Below are 18,019 nucleotides of genomic sequence, written 5' to 3' on the forward strand. Positions count from 1 at the left end.
GCGCGTCGTTTTATTTTCATCGTGCGTCCACCTCGGTAAATGTATCGAGTCAGCACGTTGTCGAACGAAATTTTATCCGGCTAACAATTCGCCTCTTGTATTCTTCCTTCACCGATTGTGGTTGCATTTATTTCGCTTCCTTTCATTCTCCTTTTGTTATTTCTTTTGCAATTGTAATTCGAAGCATGTCTTTTTTTTAACTACATCTACTGGCGTTATTTTAAGAAAATCGTGCGATTGATTTATTAACGATAGGTATGTAATTATTTGGAATTTGTATGTTTTTTTTTATAAATAGAAAGATTTTTATTTTTCGAAATATGATTGGTTTGTTGAACAATTTTAATCCAATAATCATACCGATACAATATTACGATTTTCCAATGACGTTTAGTTTCACAATTGCACTGATATAGTTATGATGTGAAATGAATTAACAACAAGTTTTACTTACGCGCGTATTCGCAGCAACTCGTGAAAGCTAATGAAGTTTGGTGAAGTTCGTTGATAAATCACAGTCAATGTAGAAACAATTAACGTGTATATATATTTTCATCGTAAGAGTGCAGCAACATACAGATTCAGTTTGTTGTTCGATGTACAGATACAAGGATTATCGACTCGTGATCGTAGAAACGGGTACAAAGGGAATATCGCAAAATCCGTTCGAGCCCTTTCCTTTAAAAAAAGGCCGTGAAGACATGCAATCGTCGATTCGTTTTTGCGTTTTGCGTTACTGATCGTACGCAAGTGATAGACAGATACAGTTGCTAAGTTTTTCCTGTATTATTTCACCGACCATGAAAAAATATTTCATCTTCTACGTACGTTTTTACCGTGTATCTTCAGCCTTAAAAGATGATATGTATTCTATGATTCGACGAAGCTCGGCGACACCTCAATCTCCTTCGAAACGCTACAACGATGAAGGCACGGCACCGTTTTCGTGATAATTTTCGGATTAAATAAACCCACGAATAAAAGGAAAATAAATAAAAAAAAAAAGAATCGAATGGAAAGACCTAAGATAAAAAAAAGAGAGATGAAAATAAAGAAGGAAAAATTGGGGAATACATTGGAATGATTCGTGATAGACTGAATGAAAACGCGCGTGGCAGTTCGTTGAAAAATTATATTTTTTTTCCATTCTGGCACGATTCGTAAACACAACATAATTTATAAATTAACATACACAATCGTCGTCGGCAATAATTTACAGAAACCCTTGTGAGCGCTTTATTTTTATCCTTTTTTTTTTGTTCCTTTTTCTTTTGTCGAATCTCTTGTTCGTCGTTATACAAAACGTAAACAGAATGTCACGGAACCGTAAAAATCATCGCGGGAAAGACCGTTCTGGTCGTTCCTTGCCATTTACTTCTTTTGCGCAGAATGTGCAGAAAAGGAAATGACGCGGAAGGGCGGAGAAGAAGCTGGAATACGAGCTTATAAATGCGACGGATGTTTGTAATTGAAACCGAGCGCTCTTCTTCGCCCTGAAAACAACGAGAATCGGACAGGATTTTTCGATGAAACGAGAAACAAGGGAAAAAGGGTAGGAAGAATGTAAGAATAGGACGAAAAATAGGAAGCTTGATTTGCGAATAGGATAACAAAATAAATAATAGAAGCATTAAACATGATTAATCACTTAACAACGTAACTAGGCATAATAATTAATAATAATTAATAATAATAATATAATAATAATTAATAATAATAATAATAATAATAGAAATAATTATAATCATACGAATGGCTAAATGAGTGTTAATAATTACAAGAACAGGTTGTCTGGCACGGCGATCGCTTAATTGCCTGCAGACACGACGAACGTGTCGCATCTTTTTTATTCTTTTGTCTTTCTTTTACTATACAATTATGTCCCTTCTATATCGTTTCGTTTCAATCTACATACGTCTCATCAAGCGAAAAAGGGCTCGTTGCGCGAGAGATTCTCTCAGGTTTAAGGCTGAATCGCGCGAAGGTCAGATATCGAATCGGAAGTTTCGACACAACGAAAATTTAACAGATCGGACAACCATTTCGTTCCAATTTATGTCATCCAAATTTATCCTTGTGATTTCATATCGAAAAAAAAGAAAAGTAAAGAAAGTAATTATGGAAAAAAAACGACAAAATAGCATTAAAAAAAAAAAAAGAAAAATAGGAAATAAAAAATAACAAAAACAAACTGCACAATTTCTCACGATATCAAAACATAAGTTTCTGAATTTACAAAACGTCGTAATTTCAATGTTTCGAAATACGAACAATCTCTGCGAAGAAAACGTCGAGGCCCATCAAACGAAACCTTCCGCCTCGAGGTCTCTCCCTCGTGTATCCTTCTCTTGTCACTCCGACAAGCCACCTTCCGAGTAATCGTTCGATCGACAGAGGCAAGTTAAAATGGCAAGCAGAGAGCGACAGTTTCCCCTTAACGGCTAATTACACGTTCCGTTCCTTCTCGAAACGCTTAAAACGGTAGACTAATTAGAAAAAACATCGGTATACAAAAATACAGCTATACGTACCTGCGCGTGCGCGCGTCTTTCAACTACGCGCACCTTACCACCGTGTATTTCCTAAACAACGCGTCTATGGATGTACAATATTGTATTCTGTCTCTGTGTCTATGAGCGTGTATATGTATATATATATATATACATATCTATGCAATATCATGTGTGGTCGCGTGTGTTAATACGGATGAGCATCGTGCGTGTTTACACAGGGCGTGACTCGCGATATTCGTCACTGCCCGTTTTACTGTGGTCACGAACGGGAGACACACTGGACAGCGGCCGAGTTATGGCAAGGAAAAAGGCGAAACGGTCGAGGTTGAGCAAGGTTGAAGTATATAGCTGACACCGCGTGTAGTCTCCGATGATACGTTATACGCGAACACACTGTGTCGTCGACGCTTTTTCGACACATCTCTATCACATTTGATATTCGCGACAAGATTATTTACGACTCGTTTTGTGATTTTAATTCTTTAATTATTTCCGATTGCCGCGTATTTCTTTTCAATTTTAATAGAAATGTTCTTTTTTCGGAAATTCTAACAAACTTTCAATTAAAGCGTCTGTCGACAAAGGGTTCGATAGTCGAGTACACGTTTGTCATCTTTGTCGCGATCGCGAGAACGCAATCCGCCAGTCGTACCAGTGAGTATTTTTTTCGAGGGATCGTCTGCGCCGCAAAATCCCGAACGGTCGAATTCAGACCGCGTTTCGACGAAATACACTAGTTAATGAATTGGTCACCGTGGACCGGAAACGCGAAATAGTTAAAGGCGTTTCGCCCACCTGCTTCGCGAGAGAGCGCCACTTTGGAAGAGAACTCCGACAGGGGACTAGTCCTTCCCTTAAACAGGAGAATATACCTTTTAAGTTCGTTCTTGAATTTTTGCAAATTTCGATACTAAATAAATTTACAGTTAGATAACTCGTAGCCCGCGCTCGGTGTTCCTTTTCCTTTACCTCTCTCGCGACCCTTTCGCAAAGTTTCCTCGTATAAAAAAATAACTTCCTCTCTTTCTTACGCACGTTTTTCGCAACATTCTCACTCCGAACAGTTTATAATATGAGAATGATGTTAATAATAATAATAACATTAATAATAATAATAATAATAATAATAATAATAATTATAATAATAATAATAATAATAATAATAATAATAATAATAATAATATCCATATCAATAATAATAATAATTATTATAATAATAATAATAAAACGCAATAATAATATTAACGTTACCCACTAATTAACGTTACATCTAAACGCTTTTATTATGCTTTAAGTTTCTTTCTTTCTGCAGGTACGGTTACGTTCGTTTTCTTTCTCTTAGTTTTTATTTCGTTTCTTCCATTTTCCTTTGCACACGAAGGAAAATCGTCGCGTCTCGCGGATCCATCTGCGTCCCTTCTCTCTTCTCGAGACTAAAATCTTCTCGAAAGGCAGCCTCCAAAAGCGCTCGACTGCCTTTCCTTTTCACGCTGTTTTCGCGAGTAACAAACGAATTTTCGATAAATATATAACACGACGCTGTCGACAGGAAGTTCAGAACACCCAATAAAGCAACACGCACACACACACACATACTCTCTCCCTCTCTCTCTCTTTCCTGTTTTAATAGTCGTTATAATAGCTAACAGTTCTTTTCTCAACAACCAAACGATAGTCTCATTGAGGATTTCGTTTTTGAGTAACAACGTTTGAGTTTTGGAAAGATCGTTGTTGACGAATAAATATTACTTTCACCAGCTTTCCTTGAAACGTCGAATCTATTTTCATGCGCGTTGGACTTCTGAAAGAATCGTTACGACCCACTTAGTTTTATTTTAAAACCATTTTATGAAAAAATAGTTTAAAATAATCGACAGTTTAAATAATTAATTTATAGTCCAACTAAAAGGGAAACGAGCATGAAATGATTATGGTACCAGATTCAGAAAGAGACAAGTGTTCCTTTCCTATAAAGATAACGAACATCACCAACGATCTTTTCTTCAACGTACTCAACTCGACCGATATGTAACCATGTGAACGAGGCTTAACAACGGGTCGACCGTGAAAATTTGGCACATGTTTCTCCTCTTTTCGTCTCCTTCCTCGCGAGACGAGGTCGACGAACGAGTATCTCGCGAAACAACGATACACTTCGATGGAAGATTGACATCGCAAGAAGATCGCGAGTATCTTGAACAAGCTATGAAGCTTTCGCGCGTCATGTTTCGAATTTCGAATCTTCGAAGCGCGGATATGCGTCAGCAAACACGCAATTCCCGCGGGAATGCTTTCAAATCGTTTCCGTTTCGTACGCAAGAATATCGACTGAGAGAGACTAACCATCGTTTAACAGTGATCGGTTGTTCGGAGAAATTCCAACCATGAACGATACTCTCGCGGATCAACAGAAAATAGGAAATAAATAAAAAGAGTTTGCAATATGGAAAAGAATCGATCTATTTTACGCGAATAGAAGAATCATTTGACAGTCTGTTAAATTTCCAGATACAAAACGAATATTTCACGCGAGGCGACAGTCATTTCCGAAATGATCTCCGAACAGCCAAGTCTTCGATGAACAACAAAGGACTCCGGAAGATGAACGTCGCACGAGTTTCTAGGAGAAACAACGGGGAAGACGAATATCATATAATACTGTTAAAAAACGCGTAAAATTTCAAGACCGATAACGCTGTGTATTTCGTTACACAATAACGACGATTTTATGCGAAATGTTAGGAAAATAGCAAAATTCCTAAACAACGAAAAATTTCCTTAATTCTAACCGAATCGTAGAGTCTCGTTGATCGTTGGGCCAATTCCACCCAGACGAATCGATCTTGCCTTCCGTCGTTGTCCTCTGCGATCCTCGTGTCTTGTCATCGTCTCTGTCGAGACCTTGCAACTTCGGCGCCGAAACCGTTCGTCGAAGCAGGTCGCTCACCTTCTCGAAATCCGTTTGGAATCACGGGCGGGAAACGCGGCGGTCATCCACCTGGTCGTCGTCATTCGGCCTTGATCGTTGCCGAAGGGGAGGCTAGTTCTTGCGCAAACGTGGGGCTATCCTCGCCAGCAAGAAGGCCAGGTTCGCTCTTAGGCGTTTGAACGTCGGGAAATCTGGCGTGGGTCCTCAAGTGCCTGGTGATCATGTCTCTGCGACAGGCGGCGTACGCGCATTGCGGACACTTGTATGGTTTCTCGCCTGTGTGCGTCCTCTGATGAGTACTCAGGTGATCCGACCTGCTGAATACCTGGCCGCAAACCTTGCACGTGTACGGTTTGACGCCCGTGTGCAGTCTCATGTGTCTGGTGAGCATGTCCGACCTGGCGAAACTCCTCTTGCATACGTCGCAGAGGTACGCCTTCGCGGACGCGTCCTGAGGACCTTGTCTGCGATGCCTCGAGGCCATGTGTTTGGCGAGACGATCGTGCAAACTGAACATTTGCCCGCAGACCGGGCAAACGTACGCCACGTCCGCCCCGGGCGGCATCTCCTCCACCACGGGAGATACCTCGAGGTTGTACCTCACGGCGACGCTCTCCTTCGTCGTCGGCGACGCCACGTCGCCTTTTACTACTGGAACGCTCACCGAGCCCCTCGACACGATCCCCGGTGGGAGTAACTGGAGAGCCGGCGGTCTACCGGAAACTGCCGCCGCGGCCGACGCCATTAGACTCTTCATCGAAAGATCCAACGGCGACTCTTGAGGACTGGTCGTATCGCTCTCCAAGAAACCACTCCTTAACGGATGGTTGAAGAATACGGACGAGGTCGAGAGCGGCGGCTTCTGGTCCCATCCTGGCACCAGGTCCGAGTCCGAGTGACTGCGTCCTCTGAAGATATCCGGCAGGTACTTGGTGTGCATGTAGTGCTCGAAACTGTACGACGATAGGGATCCTGGCGTCAACGGCGGTAGAGTGAGCGGAGTTAACGGAGTGAGCGGTGTGAGAGGAGTCAACGGGGATGTCGGCGAGGGTAGCACCATCGGAGGGGTGGTCGATTGGGAACACTGAACGCAGGTGCATCCCGCATATTTGGGCACCGAGGATCTCTGATGAGGCGGGTGAAGCTGATCGTACAGGTGATTGGCGTTGCTGTTTCTGTGATGATGCCTGTGCCGGTGACGATGATGATGCGAGTGATAGTGCGGATGATGAGGATGATGATTCTGCTGTTGTTGGTCGGTGGTGTTGGTCTCGTTCGTGTTCGACTCTTCCTCGGTAGACGTCACGGGCTCCTCGCTCTTCAGCCTCAGGGGTAGCAAACTGATACCGGACGGTGGATCCGTGGCTGATCTCGAGGTCGACCTGGGCGAACCAAACACGTCCTCTTCCTCTTCGGATGCTGGTACGCTTCCCTCGAACTTCAATACTTCACCCTCCGACGGCGAACTCCGGTGTTGCAGAATGTCCAAGACCTGGTCGAGTCGTTTCCTTCTGCGGAGGTTCCGATGGTTCCGGTTCGCAGTCGCCGCTAGGGTGTTATTGTTGGTACAGGAGGGCGGTGGCGGCTTGGCCGGACCCGGGGGCGCGGCTGCAGCGTCCTCCACGGCGCTCTCGGCCATCGTCATCGAGGATGCGCGGCACCCGCCGCCTGGGCCCTTTATGCCGCCTACTACACCCTCGGCTACCACCGTACTGCCTCCCACCTCGTCCTGAAACAACGAAAACCACGCCACTCTTACTTCTCTTTTCCTTCCCTGTAATCTCGGATATTGTTAAATTACAGCCTCCGCGGCGCGCTCATTTCCGATTGCTTATGAGATCGCTCTCGACACCGCGTAATTTCGTGAATCATCCTTTTAGTGCCGGACGCGAACGCGGATCTCCGGCATGCACGCGCTACGCTTACGCGACCTTATCTCGCGGTTATCCGCCCGACGATTCGCCATTACGCGCGTTCAAAGGATCCGCGTCATTAGTCCAGAGTCTCGGACAAGACGGAGAGGAACTTCGCCTTTTGCGCTTGTAGTTTCTTGCTTACCGAATGGATGCGACGAACCAGAGACGCGACAAGGGAACAGCAGGACAGTGGAGCTTTCGATAGGCCAACAGGTCGATACCGACCTATGTAACGAAAAACAGAACGCGACGTCCACCGTTCGCGAAGACTCGTGTCGCGGTCGCAATAAATCACGATTAATGCGTCCACGCTTTTTTTTCGCCGACACGGTACAGGTTGACCGCCCGTCATTGAGCTTCGTGTAGCCATTAAATAAAAGGTGAGACGATCGCGCGATCGATCGATTTCGCTTACCGAGATGGCATCGATGGCGCGAATCGAGCGTGGCTGCGCGATCGAATAGACGTGACGCCGCACGTGTCGCTGTGAACGATGACGTTCGATCTCTCGCCTCGAACGATTTTTCGCATATTCATTAAAATTGGAAGACACCGTTGAAAGGGGAGCTCGTCGATCGCCAGGTCGTTCAAGCGTAGTTGACTAAGTCGATCGAAACTTGTCGAAGGATAAGAATTCGTGTAATTAGACCCTTTTACCCGATAACTTAGCAACAAATAATATTAGTCGATTTGCAAGTTGCAGATTATAGGTTATAGGCTTGGATTTTACAATTTTACAATCTTATGTCGAATCAGGTAACCAGATTTATTTGTTTTCTCGTAAAATTTGTTACTGTCATACGAGAAAAATTCATTAATATCGATAATTTCTAACTTTGCTGATAATAATTTAATAATTCAATGGTGCAAAACCTAGACTTCGTAAATAATAGAAATTGTGCCTTATTCTTATACGTGGATTCGATATACAAAAATTCACGTCTTCAAAAACGTTAAAATTTCGTTCCGACGAATGGAAGATAATTAAAGATGAATGTGATTACGACGAGTAAGCGAAAGTTCCCACGCCGCTTACAGTTCCTTCTGCGGTGTGTTTATTTTAATGGAACCATGCACGGACCAGAGGACTCGTCTTGTTCGATGCGACAACGGCACTTTGTCATAAAACCACGTGCAAGTCGAGAGGTGTATCCAGCGGACTATTTGAAATTTAAATGGCGCGCGAGAGAGACAGACGCTGCGAGCGCATGAATCAACGTGTACAAACGACGAATCGAGCTGAACCCCCCCGTTTTTCGGTGTAGGCGACTTTCCGTCTCTGACTGGAGAGAAGTTACAGGGGACCCGTCCAGGGACGCCATAAAACTTGTAATATCGCCTGCCGCGCGTCCACTGCAACCCGTCTATGGCGAAATAATTGATCACCACGAAATCATTGTGATCGTGATATCCAGGATGTTTATCGACTATTCTACGAAATTAGGTTCTCGGAAAGTCTAGCTATGAAATTAACGAACAATGAGAAAGATAAGTTTACGTACAATACACTGTCATTTGTCATTTCTATTATTGTCGTACGCCTGTGTCGTTTTTTTCTATCACAGAAAAGAGAAACTACGTTATTCGTTAAAATAGTTACTTTCATATGCGCTAATCTTCTCTTAACGACCGTAAAGGACCATTCACAAAGTCTTTTTAAGCCTATACCGTTATCTGCAAAGTAAATAACTTTGAAACACAAAGAGATTTTTCGCCTCACTGGATCGTCATTCTCGTAAAGCCAATATTTAGACATTGGCTTTCGATCGACAAGAAATACCGCGTAAGCGATCAAGTATTGTAATAAAAGAAGTGGCTCCTCCGCATATTTTATATCTTCCATTCGACTACAAACACCTTCTTCTTTGCATGTCGCATCGATACCCGAACGATACAGCAACCTACGTACAACAAGATTCCGGTGAAAAACTAGAGAAAACTCGTAACTCTATAGGTCGTAAGTAACCTGCCTCTTTACCATTCTTTCCATAAACTGAAACAGCTTGAGCCGCGTCGATTACCTAAATTACCTCCAATAAATTAAACAGGGAACGTGGATCGTTGAAATTTCCAATCTCGATTTATTGCGGCGATTATTCGTAAAATATATACCCGGTGACTAATGCGGATGAAACGTGCCGCCCTTTTACGACTCGCGTAACCTGAAGCATGCATCGGCGCGTAAAACCGCGCGAAGAAGACGACGGGAATGACGATTTTCCAGCGCAATTAGTCGCATCGATAGAATAGAAATTCGCGTTCCCGGAAGGCGAGGTCGCGACACAGATGTCCCGGCGAAGACTTTCCAGCGATTCCAGCCTATCACATTCCAGCGCGTACACGCGCGCAGTTACCGCGCAGCTCTTTCAATTCGATTTGAACCACGCGTGTTCCTCTCGCCGCGGCACGAATCCTTTCATGGCGAAGGCGTGCGAATGCCTCGCAGAGTATTAAACGCGCGGAAAATCAACTCCGCGGAAACTTGCGGCAATGCCCGCTTCAATTACGCAGAAATACTCGACGGCCAACGCTTGCGACACGCGGCGAGGCCGAATGGCCTTCAACTTTACGCCTCCGCGAAGCTTCTTGAATTTCTTTCCGGTAGAAGGATTGAGTGACGAATGGGTGACGTTCATGAGATCGTGAGATTAATTCGAGTGTGAAAATCGAGGTTGGAAGTTTGGTACAGAATTTTAACGAAAGTATGTGGGTGCAGGCGCGGTTAGTTAAGACCGGAATTATCAAATCTGTCGAAATTACCGGTTTCGGATTTTTAGTTCTTGCGATTGATTAAAATGTAATTTGTATATATTTATTGGGTTCCGTATGATCGCTTTAGTTATATAGTTATTTGGGTATGATGTATTCGTGGTAATATATCATTCGCGGCAAATTAGCTAGTAGATTATTTATGAGAAGTAGTTACAAGTGGCAAGAAGTTCTAAAAATAATATTGACCGACTGCTTTTATATAGAATAGGAACGTTAGAGATCGGTAGCTGTAACGTTTAAAAGTATTTCCTAAATTAATTGTTTTTCAAAGTATCCCTTAAACACTCTTCGAAAAGAGGAGGTCTTTCTTCCTCTGATTACTATTCTAGTTAAAATTTGTCGAAAGGAAAGCACGAATTTAGCGGAACTATCGAACGAACGAATTAAACAAACACGATCAACCCCTAATTCCTAAAAGGAATCGACTCGACTAAATCATCTTACATCGGTATATCACAAACAGTCTGCTTGTAGTACGATCGTAAACTGCAGTTTAAGAAGATGAATCACACCCGTCTTATTAATAACATACAAACAACCTTGTTCCATAAGACTACATTGTAGCGTAATATACTTTTATCTTTCGCATCCGACCACTCAAGTTCATCGGTCAGATATACGCCCTGGCCGATGCACGCCGTAATCCCTATCGACGCGATCTCCCTTTATACAGAGGATCGAGCATCGATGCACTTCCATTTTCCATTTCACAGGAAGATATCCGCGATATTCGGTATCGGGCATCGAAAGATCGACGGCGGATAACGAGTCTCACGGCGGTCTTCGGCGTGCCTGTTCTTCCTACCGTGATGATCGTCTTGTTGTTTCCCTGGATCCTCCTTTTTCCCTTCGCTTCGGCCGAGTACGGTCGGTAGAATCTCGCTGAGAGAAAGGGCCCCGATGATCGGTCGTAAAACGTAAAGGGGACTCGTAAACGGAGTGAAAAGATGTCAGAACGTAAAAGCCGAGAACAGGTCCCCGACGAGGAGGTGTGGGCGTGCGTGGCTGCCATCCTCTCTTCCCCTTTCCGTTTCTTCGTCTTCTATTTCTTCCTATTTCCTCCTGCTTGCTGCTTCTTCGTTTTCTTCTTATTCCTTCCCTCGTCTGCGTTTCTTTCGACTCTGCCCATCACGGGACACCGAAGGGTCCTGTTCCGCGTCCAACGATTATATTCCACGCTCGCGAAGCCTGCTCGGCAGACATCGAAGCACGAAACGACACAGAGTTTCGTGAAACTCGAGAGGTCTGCTCGCGCCACACGTCCACGCGCTTCCTTTCTCTCTTGGAATATCCTGCCTCTCCGGTACCATATCGTCGAAGGGCATTTAGAATAGTTTAATGGTCGGCCAATTTCATTTTGAGGCTGATTCGACTGGACACGCGTCGGCGTTCGAAGAAATCACTACGGGCGTCGCTTTGCGTCACCGATTACGCAACGCGATCACCGTGTTACGTTAGAGAGAGGAGAAACTTAATCGGCTAGTTAGATTCCTTCGAGTGGCGCATTCGACGCACCTTCGGTGTCTTTGACAATGTATCTCTAAAGAGAATACAGCGTGTAATGGATCTCTAAATAGAAACGAATACAGAGAATATTAAGGCAAGGGAGAAGATAAATATTGGGTAGGAAGAAGAAGAAGAAGGAGGAGGAGGAATGTTTGGGGACGATTTGAAGCGAAGTCGGTAAGCCGCGACGCAACTGCGTCACGAGAATTTGCAGGAGGCCCGGGAGAAGATCATGGGTGAAGAATTCCAGCAGGAATGCCCTCGGGGAGGCACCTGTAACCGCGGCTCGACGGGAGAAACAGAACAGGTTGAGACATGGGCGTGGGTGTAGCGCTTGATCTTTCTCTCCCGCTCGATCTGTCCATATACCGGGTGCTCCACCGCTTCGACGATGGATACGAACCGCTTGCGAATCAATTCAAGCACATGACTATATAAAATGCATATATGAATTTTTCTTTCCTATTTCTGCAATTAAATATTTATATATTCGTGGTTTATATAATCGTGATTTCCTGGTCTTATGATGGTATTTAATAATTAATTTAATTCCTTATAATAGCAAAATGTCAGCATGTCACGAGACAGATAATGTCAAACTATCAAAAATAATTTCTATATACATCGGTCCGAGAGGAAAGTTTCAAATCAACTCGCATATTATACAAACTGAACTTTGAATATATCTTTGTTAAATTATAGAATCGAACGAGGTATTTGTATATCGTTAGGTTATGGTTAAAACCCCAAGGACAATTATATTCATCGGAGAGGGAATTTTATAGGCAACCTTACTCAGCTGGTCGAGCGGTTCGAACAAAACGACGAGACACCTCGTCAAGCAAAACGAAAATCAAAGAAACTTGTTCCGGCGCCCGCATCGAGACACGTTTCTCCCACACCGCAAAGGGAACCCTTCCTATACAACCTGTTGTCGTACATCGTCGAATTAGCTGGAAACAGCTGTAACTTTCCCTTCCATTCTTAATTACCTTCACCGAAACTCACTGCACGATGTACACGCCATACCTAATAAGTCGATAAATTCGTTCCCTCGCAAATGCTATTTTATTCGTATAAGAATCATTTTATTCAACAAACATAAGAATAACCAAAGGCAACTGCTTCGTTATTACTCCGCAATTGCTGGGTTAGAGTCTCTAGGGCTCTGCGTTTGATCGAAGAACATAAACGAGAACAGTTCGAATCCATCCCTACGATCGTCCATCCACCGTTCCTCCTTCGGAAGGAAAGAGTGGCCTTAGGGCAGGCAAGCTGGGTTCGGTGGCGGTGGGACTCCGGCAAACTGCTACCAAAAAACCAGACGGGCTACCGAAGAGAAGCCAATCGTTCGTATCTACATAGGCCACGGGTAGAGAAACCCATCGCCGGATTTTGTGTTTCTTCTCAATCAACGTTCATGACCATTGCTCGCGACCATTGCTCACGATCAATGGGAATTCAGCGAATCAAAGTAAAACAGAGAAAAAGAACAACGTTAAAAGTCATGGAACTGGCAGCCAGTTAAGTCGCGCTGCACCACGTTCAATCTCGCTCTCGTTTCCAGGCTATCGATCGTCCGACTTCAGCTGTTCGTCCTCCGAGACGTCAAAGGGGAGTTCCGCTGCTCTATTTTCCGCCGCGAATACGCCCACGGACGCCGCGAAGAGAAAGTGCAGCACACGCGGAAGGGAGAAAAATCTATATGGAAGCAACAGGATCGCTCTTTGATCGTATTCCGCGCGCGTTTTCTCCTTTTTTATACCACCTCCTCTGCCTCCTGCTCGCTCTTCCTTTTTCCCTTCCTTTTCCCTTTCCACGGCGGATCATCCTCTTTCTCCGTAGACAGGGAAAGGGCAAGGAGAAAGAGCAAGATATACCTCGTCACGAATACGCCGCTGCTGTTTGTCGCGGCATACGCGAGACTCGGTGTCGTGCGACAGATTTTATCGTTGCTGGAAAATTACGGGTTATCGGCGTGGTGATTAATAGCCCCCCTTCGTATATCGGACGGTAATTAAACGCGTGGTAATTTGTGCGCCGCGAAAGGGAACGCGCGCCGCTCGGTTGACAGGCCAACTAGGGTTGATTTAAGGAGCTATACGACGAACCTATCTCCTCTCCCTCCGTACGTACATCGTACACGCACGGCACTAACACATTCACGGATTCAGTCTCGATCTACCTCCCAGTTTTCCTACCTTCCTGTACACCTTCTATAAGACGCCAGGACATTTGATCGGCACAAAAGGGTTGCATCCAAGAAGCGTCCTCTCCTTCTTTTCTCGTACTATAACGCGTTTCGATCGTTAAGGACTCGAAAACTCTGTCGCGAGCTCGCGACAAGTACTTTGCTTGCTTTTTAATCGCGACTACCATCGGCCAATAAATAACGTCCGGCTCGTCGCCGTTCCCGGGAGATGCAAAAACCGACTATCATACTTAACGTCACCCGGGAATGGTTGTAAGCATTTTATAAGGCTCGTAGATCGCCAAGTACGCGCTCTTCTCCAGTGCCTCTTTTCGCGAACGATATATCCCCAAGCGAGGCCGCGAGAAGACGACGCTTCTTTTCCACGAAAACCTGTCTCTGGTCCTTTTTCTCCGACACCGGAACGACGACTTCCACGACGATCAACGGCTTGATCCAGAAAATCCACGCACTGCACCGGTTGCGGCCTGCGTGAGCGCAAGAGGATGGTGTCTCTAAGTCGCTCGATGAGTTCTGGTTCGATTTTATGCGCGCGACACGTCGTCACGCCGCGGTAAGGTTATTAATTATCCTCATGCCCGCGCTTTGATCTCGCGGATAGCGAAATTAATTTATTCGCCCTGTAGCGACGATCGACTCGATGGGGTAACAGCGATTATCGAAGCGCTCGATCTCGAGTCCTGCCTCGTTTAACTCTTTCGTTGCGTACAACTTGAAGATAATGGATAGATGGCTTTGTTCGAAGTTGATACTTTACAAATCTTACTATTATATCCTAGATTTATCAAAGTAGAAACAGATCATTACGTTGGTGTTTGCGATGAATTACGATGAAATATTCGTTACGAATTACGATTCGGATTTACCAAATTTCACCTTCGATTCTCCAAATTAAAGATCTTTGAACGCAGATTACACATATGTACGTATCGTTACAACGTTTCCATATATCGTATCAGGCACTGCATCAACGATTGATTAAATCGAGATATTGGAAGAATTTAAGAGGTTGGTCAAGAAAAATTTGTACGTTCAATTAAATGTTGTCCAAGTGAAAGCTGTGTGACGAGTGCGCGTAAAAATATAATACGTTGAGATGTTTCAATAATTTACATTTCAATATTTTTTCTTATAAAAACGAGCTGCAATAATATGATTTCCAACGATTGATCTATGAATTCGATCGTCTATTGTCGCGGTAGCCACGATTACAAGTCGATATAGCACCGACCTCCTCTTGCGATCTAGTTAGCGCGATCCATCGATCCGATTGGCGTGTAATCGGTTGACCGGTGCCGTTCTAAAGGGACGCTGGGAATTCGCTGAATCACTCGGGCATCAGAACGACTCGATGATAACGGACGATGCCCTTCGCCTGCCTGTTGACGCTCCAAATGACTAGCCGACGTTATCCGTCGCTTAATAAGACGTCAATTCTCCTCTGCTCGCTTTAGTGACGCGACAACTTCTCGTCGCTCTTCTCTTCGTCTTCTTGTTACCCTTCAGATTCGCGACGATTCACGTACGAAGTTGAATTTCTATGAAAACCGGTTGTATATGGAGCATTTTGAAGTTGCAAGTTAGCGATAACCACAAATATTCGCCGCAGATGGAGCGGAATTATCGGCGAAGAAAGAGGATGAAAGGAATCGAAGATTTTTAACTTGCAACTCTTTGGATTAAGCGGCGATTACGATATTTTAAGTTGGATTTCTGTAAAATCAGTTGATTTTAATTGCTACGAGCTGAAGTAATCTAAGATTATACGATTCAAACCCAATCGTTGTACGTTAGCTATTAAAATCGAAGGGTATTTTTATCGACCATCGATCGAATCACATCGATCGCGGTATCACGTTGAAATCGATGCGTTTAGAAGAGGAAGCGGCACATAGAAGCGTGTGTTCCAAACAACACGAGAACTTTCTCTTCTAAAACCAACAACGAGAAACGACCAATATCGAAGAACAATGTTTACGATACTTGCTTCTGTTCGAACAGTTCACTTTCCTCGCGCGCTTCGCTTTCTTTTGCGCTGGTTTAAAAATGTTATAAAAGAACCTGGACTTTTTGCCATCTTTTACGACTCTCTTTTATAGCTTGTTTAACTCGCGCTCTGCTTAAGAGCAGACGATAAAACATCGGCAAAATGAAAACTCGTCCATCTAATTTGAAAAGGAAAAAATACCGATCTTTATAATAAACGACTACGCAGCGCAATTTCTAATTCTATTAAAACAAACTCGGGCCCATTCGAACGCATTACACGAAATAATTTTCCTGTAATCAATCGAAAGCGGTTCGCGTTTCCCGGTATAGTGTTCGGGCCCCTTCTAAATCGATCCATTTACCCGATCCCGACTGTTATTAACTTATCTCCATTTCCGCTGCTCGTTTTCTTCCCCTTAACCTCTTCGAGTAACCGTTGGCTTGTGCGCGTGCACCGATCCTTCGCGCGTTAATATTTAACGCGTCATTTCGTTCGCCGCCATCGGCAAGATAGACGAGCCTGCGTAAACGCGTTCTTATTTAAATACCGACACGCTGAACCGCCACGTAATTATTTAACCGGCGCTCCCTGCCATTAGAGCGAACCATCGTACGAAGATGGAAGACGCGCGAACGTCAGCCATGCGGCGCCGCCATTTGAAAACCCGCGCGTTACTCTCCAAAGCGATCGTTATCGAACTCGGTGGAATCCCTTCGACGGTCGTTACGAACTGGGATTGACATCCGCAGCGCGCCACGCTGCTACCTACGCCCTCCTTTCCCTCCATCTCTCTCTCTCTCTCTCTCTCTGGTAATTAAACTCTCCCGCGATTTTCCCGTCAACTTTTTACGCTTCGCACCTTTCCGACCCTCCTCGCGTCTCCGCGTCGCCGACTTCGACGTCCGACTTCTCGCACGGGCAGCCGTGAAACCAGCGAACGATCATTAGCGATCCGCCACTCGACCGGAGAATCTAAAAAGGAGCCGGCGAGAAGCAGCAGCTGAGAGACCTCGCGTCCTTCGAACAGCCAACGATTCACCTGTACCGGCTGCGAGAACGTTTCATGCGGGTGGATTTCAGGTCTTCAGGCTTCAGCGAAGCCTTGGAATGTTCAAGCCCTCGGATTCTCCGGATCATGTTCTCTGTTCTTCATGGGAATTGTATCGGTGAGAGATGGAAGTTCTCCTACGATGCGATGACCTCGTACAAATTTCCCTCTTGTTACTTTTGATTTATCGTTCTTTCTCACGTAGATACTTCTCGTTCTAATAACAACGTATTGTGTTTTTGATTCGTTGCTCTTTGTCGTTATTTCATCGAGAATCTCGCGGATAGGCTTGCTAATTACTCGAGATTCAGTTTATTCAATGAATTCTATCGTTGTTTGATGAACGTGATGTGTTTTCAGTGATCGTTCACTTTCAGCGAAGACGTGTATTTTTGAAGGCTATTGCTCACAAGCTTTTAGTTTCCGAGGAATCCAAAAACGGCTGCGAGTGATGTATCCAGGCCACGAACGTGTCTTAGCATTTTAAACACTTCGTCGATGTTAACGCGTGACATAAGAAACAATCCCGTAAAGAGATAATCGACCATTGTCTGTCATCCTTATTATTATTTAACATACGTCCCCCTTTTACTTTCAATCACATAAATCTAACAAAGTAACGACTCTACGATTGCAACGTTTAACAGTAATGAATTAAAATAATTAACTCGAGGCTTCTAAGAACAATGTATCGCTTTATACATTTGTAACGATCGAAAATTAACAGAAGCATCAAAGAATGGAAATTAACGAAAGGAAAATAGATGTTAGAAGGAGCATCTCTTTTGTGAACAGAGCGTGAGGCCAGCGTGGTTCGCTAGCCGCAAACAAATAGCTGGTTCGTTTAACATTTGCTCCTGGTTGCCTATTTGCTCTCGATTCTTTGCGTCACGCCAGGCTAGAGGCATTCCACGAACTAATAACATTGACCGCGTAACAAGCAGCGTCGTTTGCAAGCGTTTACTTCGAGCAACGACGTTTGATAATGCGACCACGCTCGTAAAATCTTCTCCGCGTGCAGATAACGCCGGCTGTAATAACTGGAACGCGAAACCCTTGCTCTTCTGTCTCCGTTCCACCGGTTCGCGATGGAAATTCCAGAATCCCGTCACTCCACGCGAAAACCTCGTATT

General features: G+C 44.4%; 1 protein-coding gene across 3 annotated transcripts in view; it reads right to left on the reverse strand.

Annotated features, from left to right (window-relative positions):
• Positions 1-524: 524 nt before the first annotated feature.
• Positions 525-18,019, reverse strand: part of LOC100651803 (chorion transcription factor Cf2) — a 69,438-nt gene continuing 51,943 nt past the window's right edge. The window contains exon 2 of one of the 3 annotated variants that reach the window (XM_020863660.2): positions 525-7,171. In XM_020863660.2, coding sequence (XP_020719319.2) covers positions 5,522-7,171 — 1,650 coding nt within the window. In that variant the 3' untranslated portion in view covers positions 525-5,521. The remainder of the gene's footprint in view (positions 7,172-18,019) is intronic. The other 2 variants (XR_007224891.1, XR_007224892.1) reach the window with 2 other exon arrangements.

This window comes from Bombus terrestris, chromosome 7, assembly GCF_910591885.1.
Source record: "Bombus terrestris chromosome 7, iyBomTerr1.2, whole genome shotgun sequence".
NCBI classification, from domain to species: Eukaryota; Metazoa; Arthropoda; class Insecta; order Hymenoptera; family Apidae; genus Bombus; species Bombus terrestris.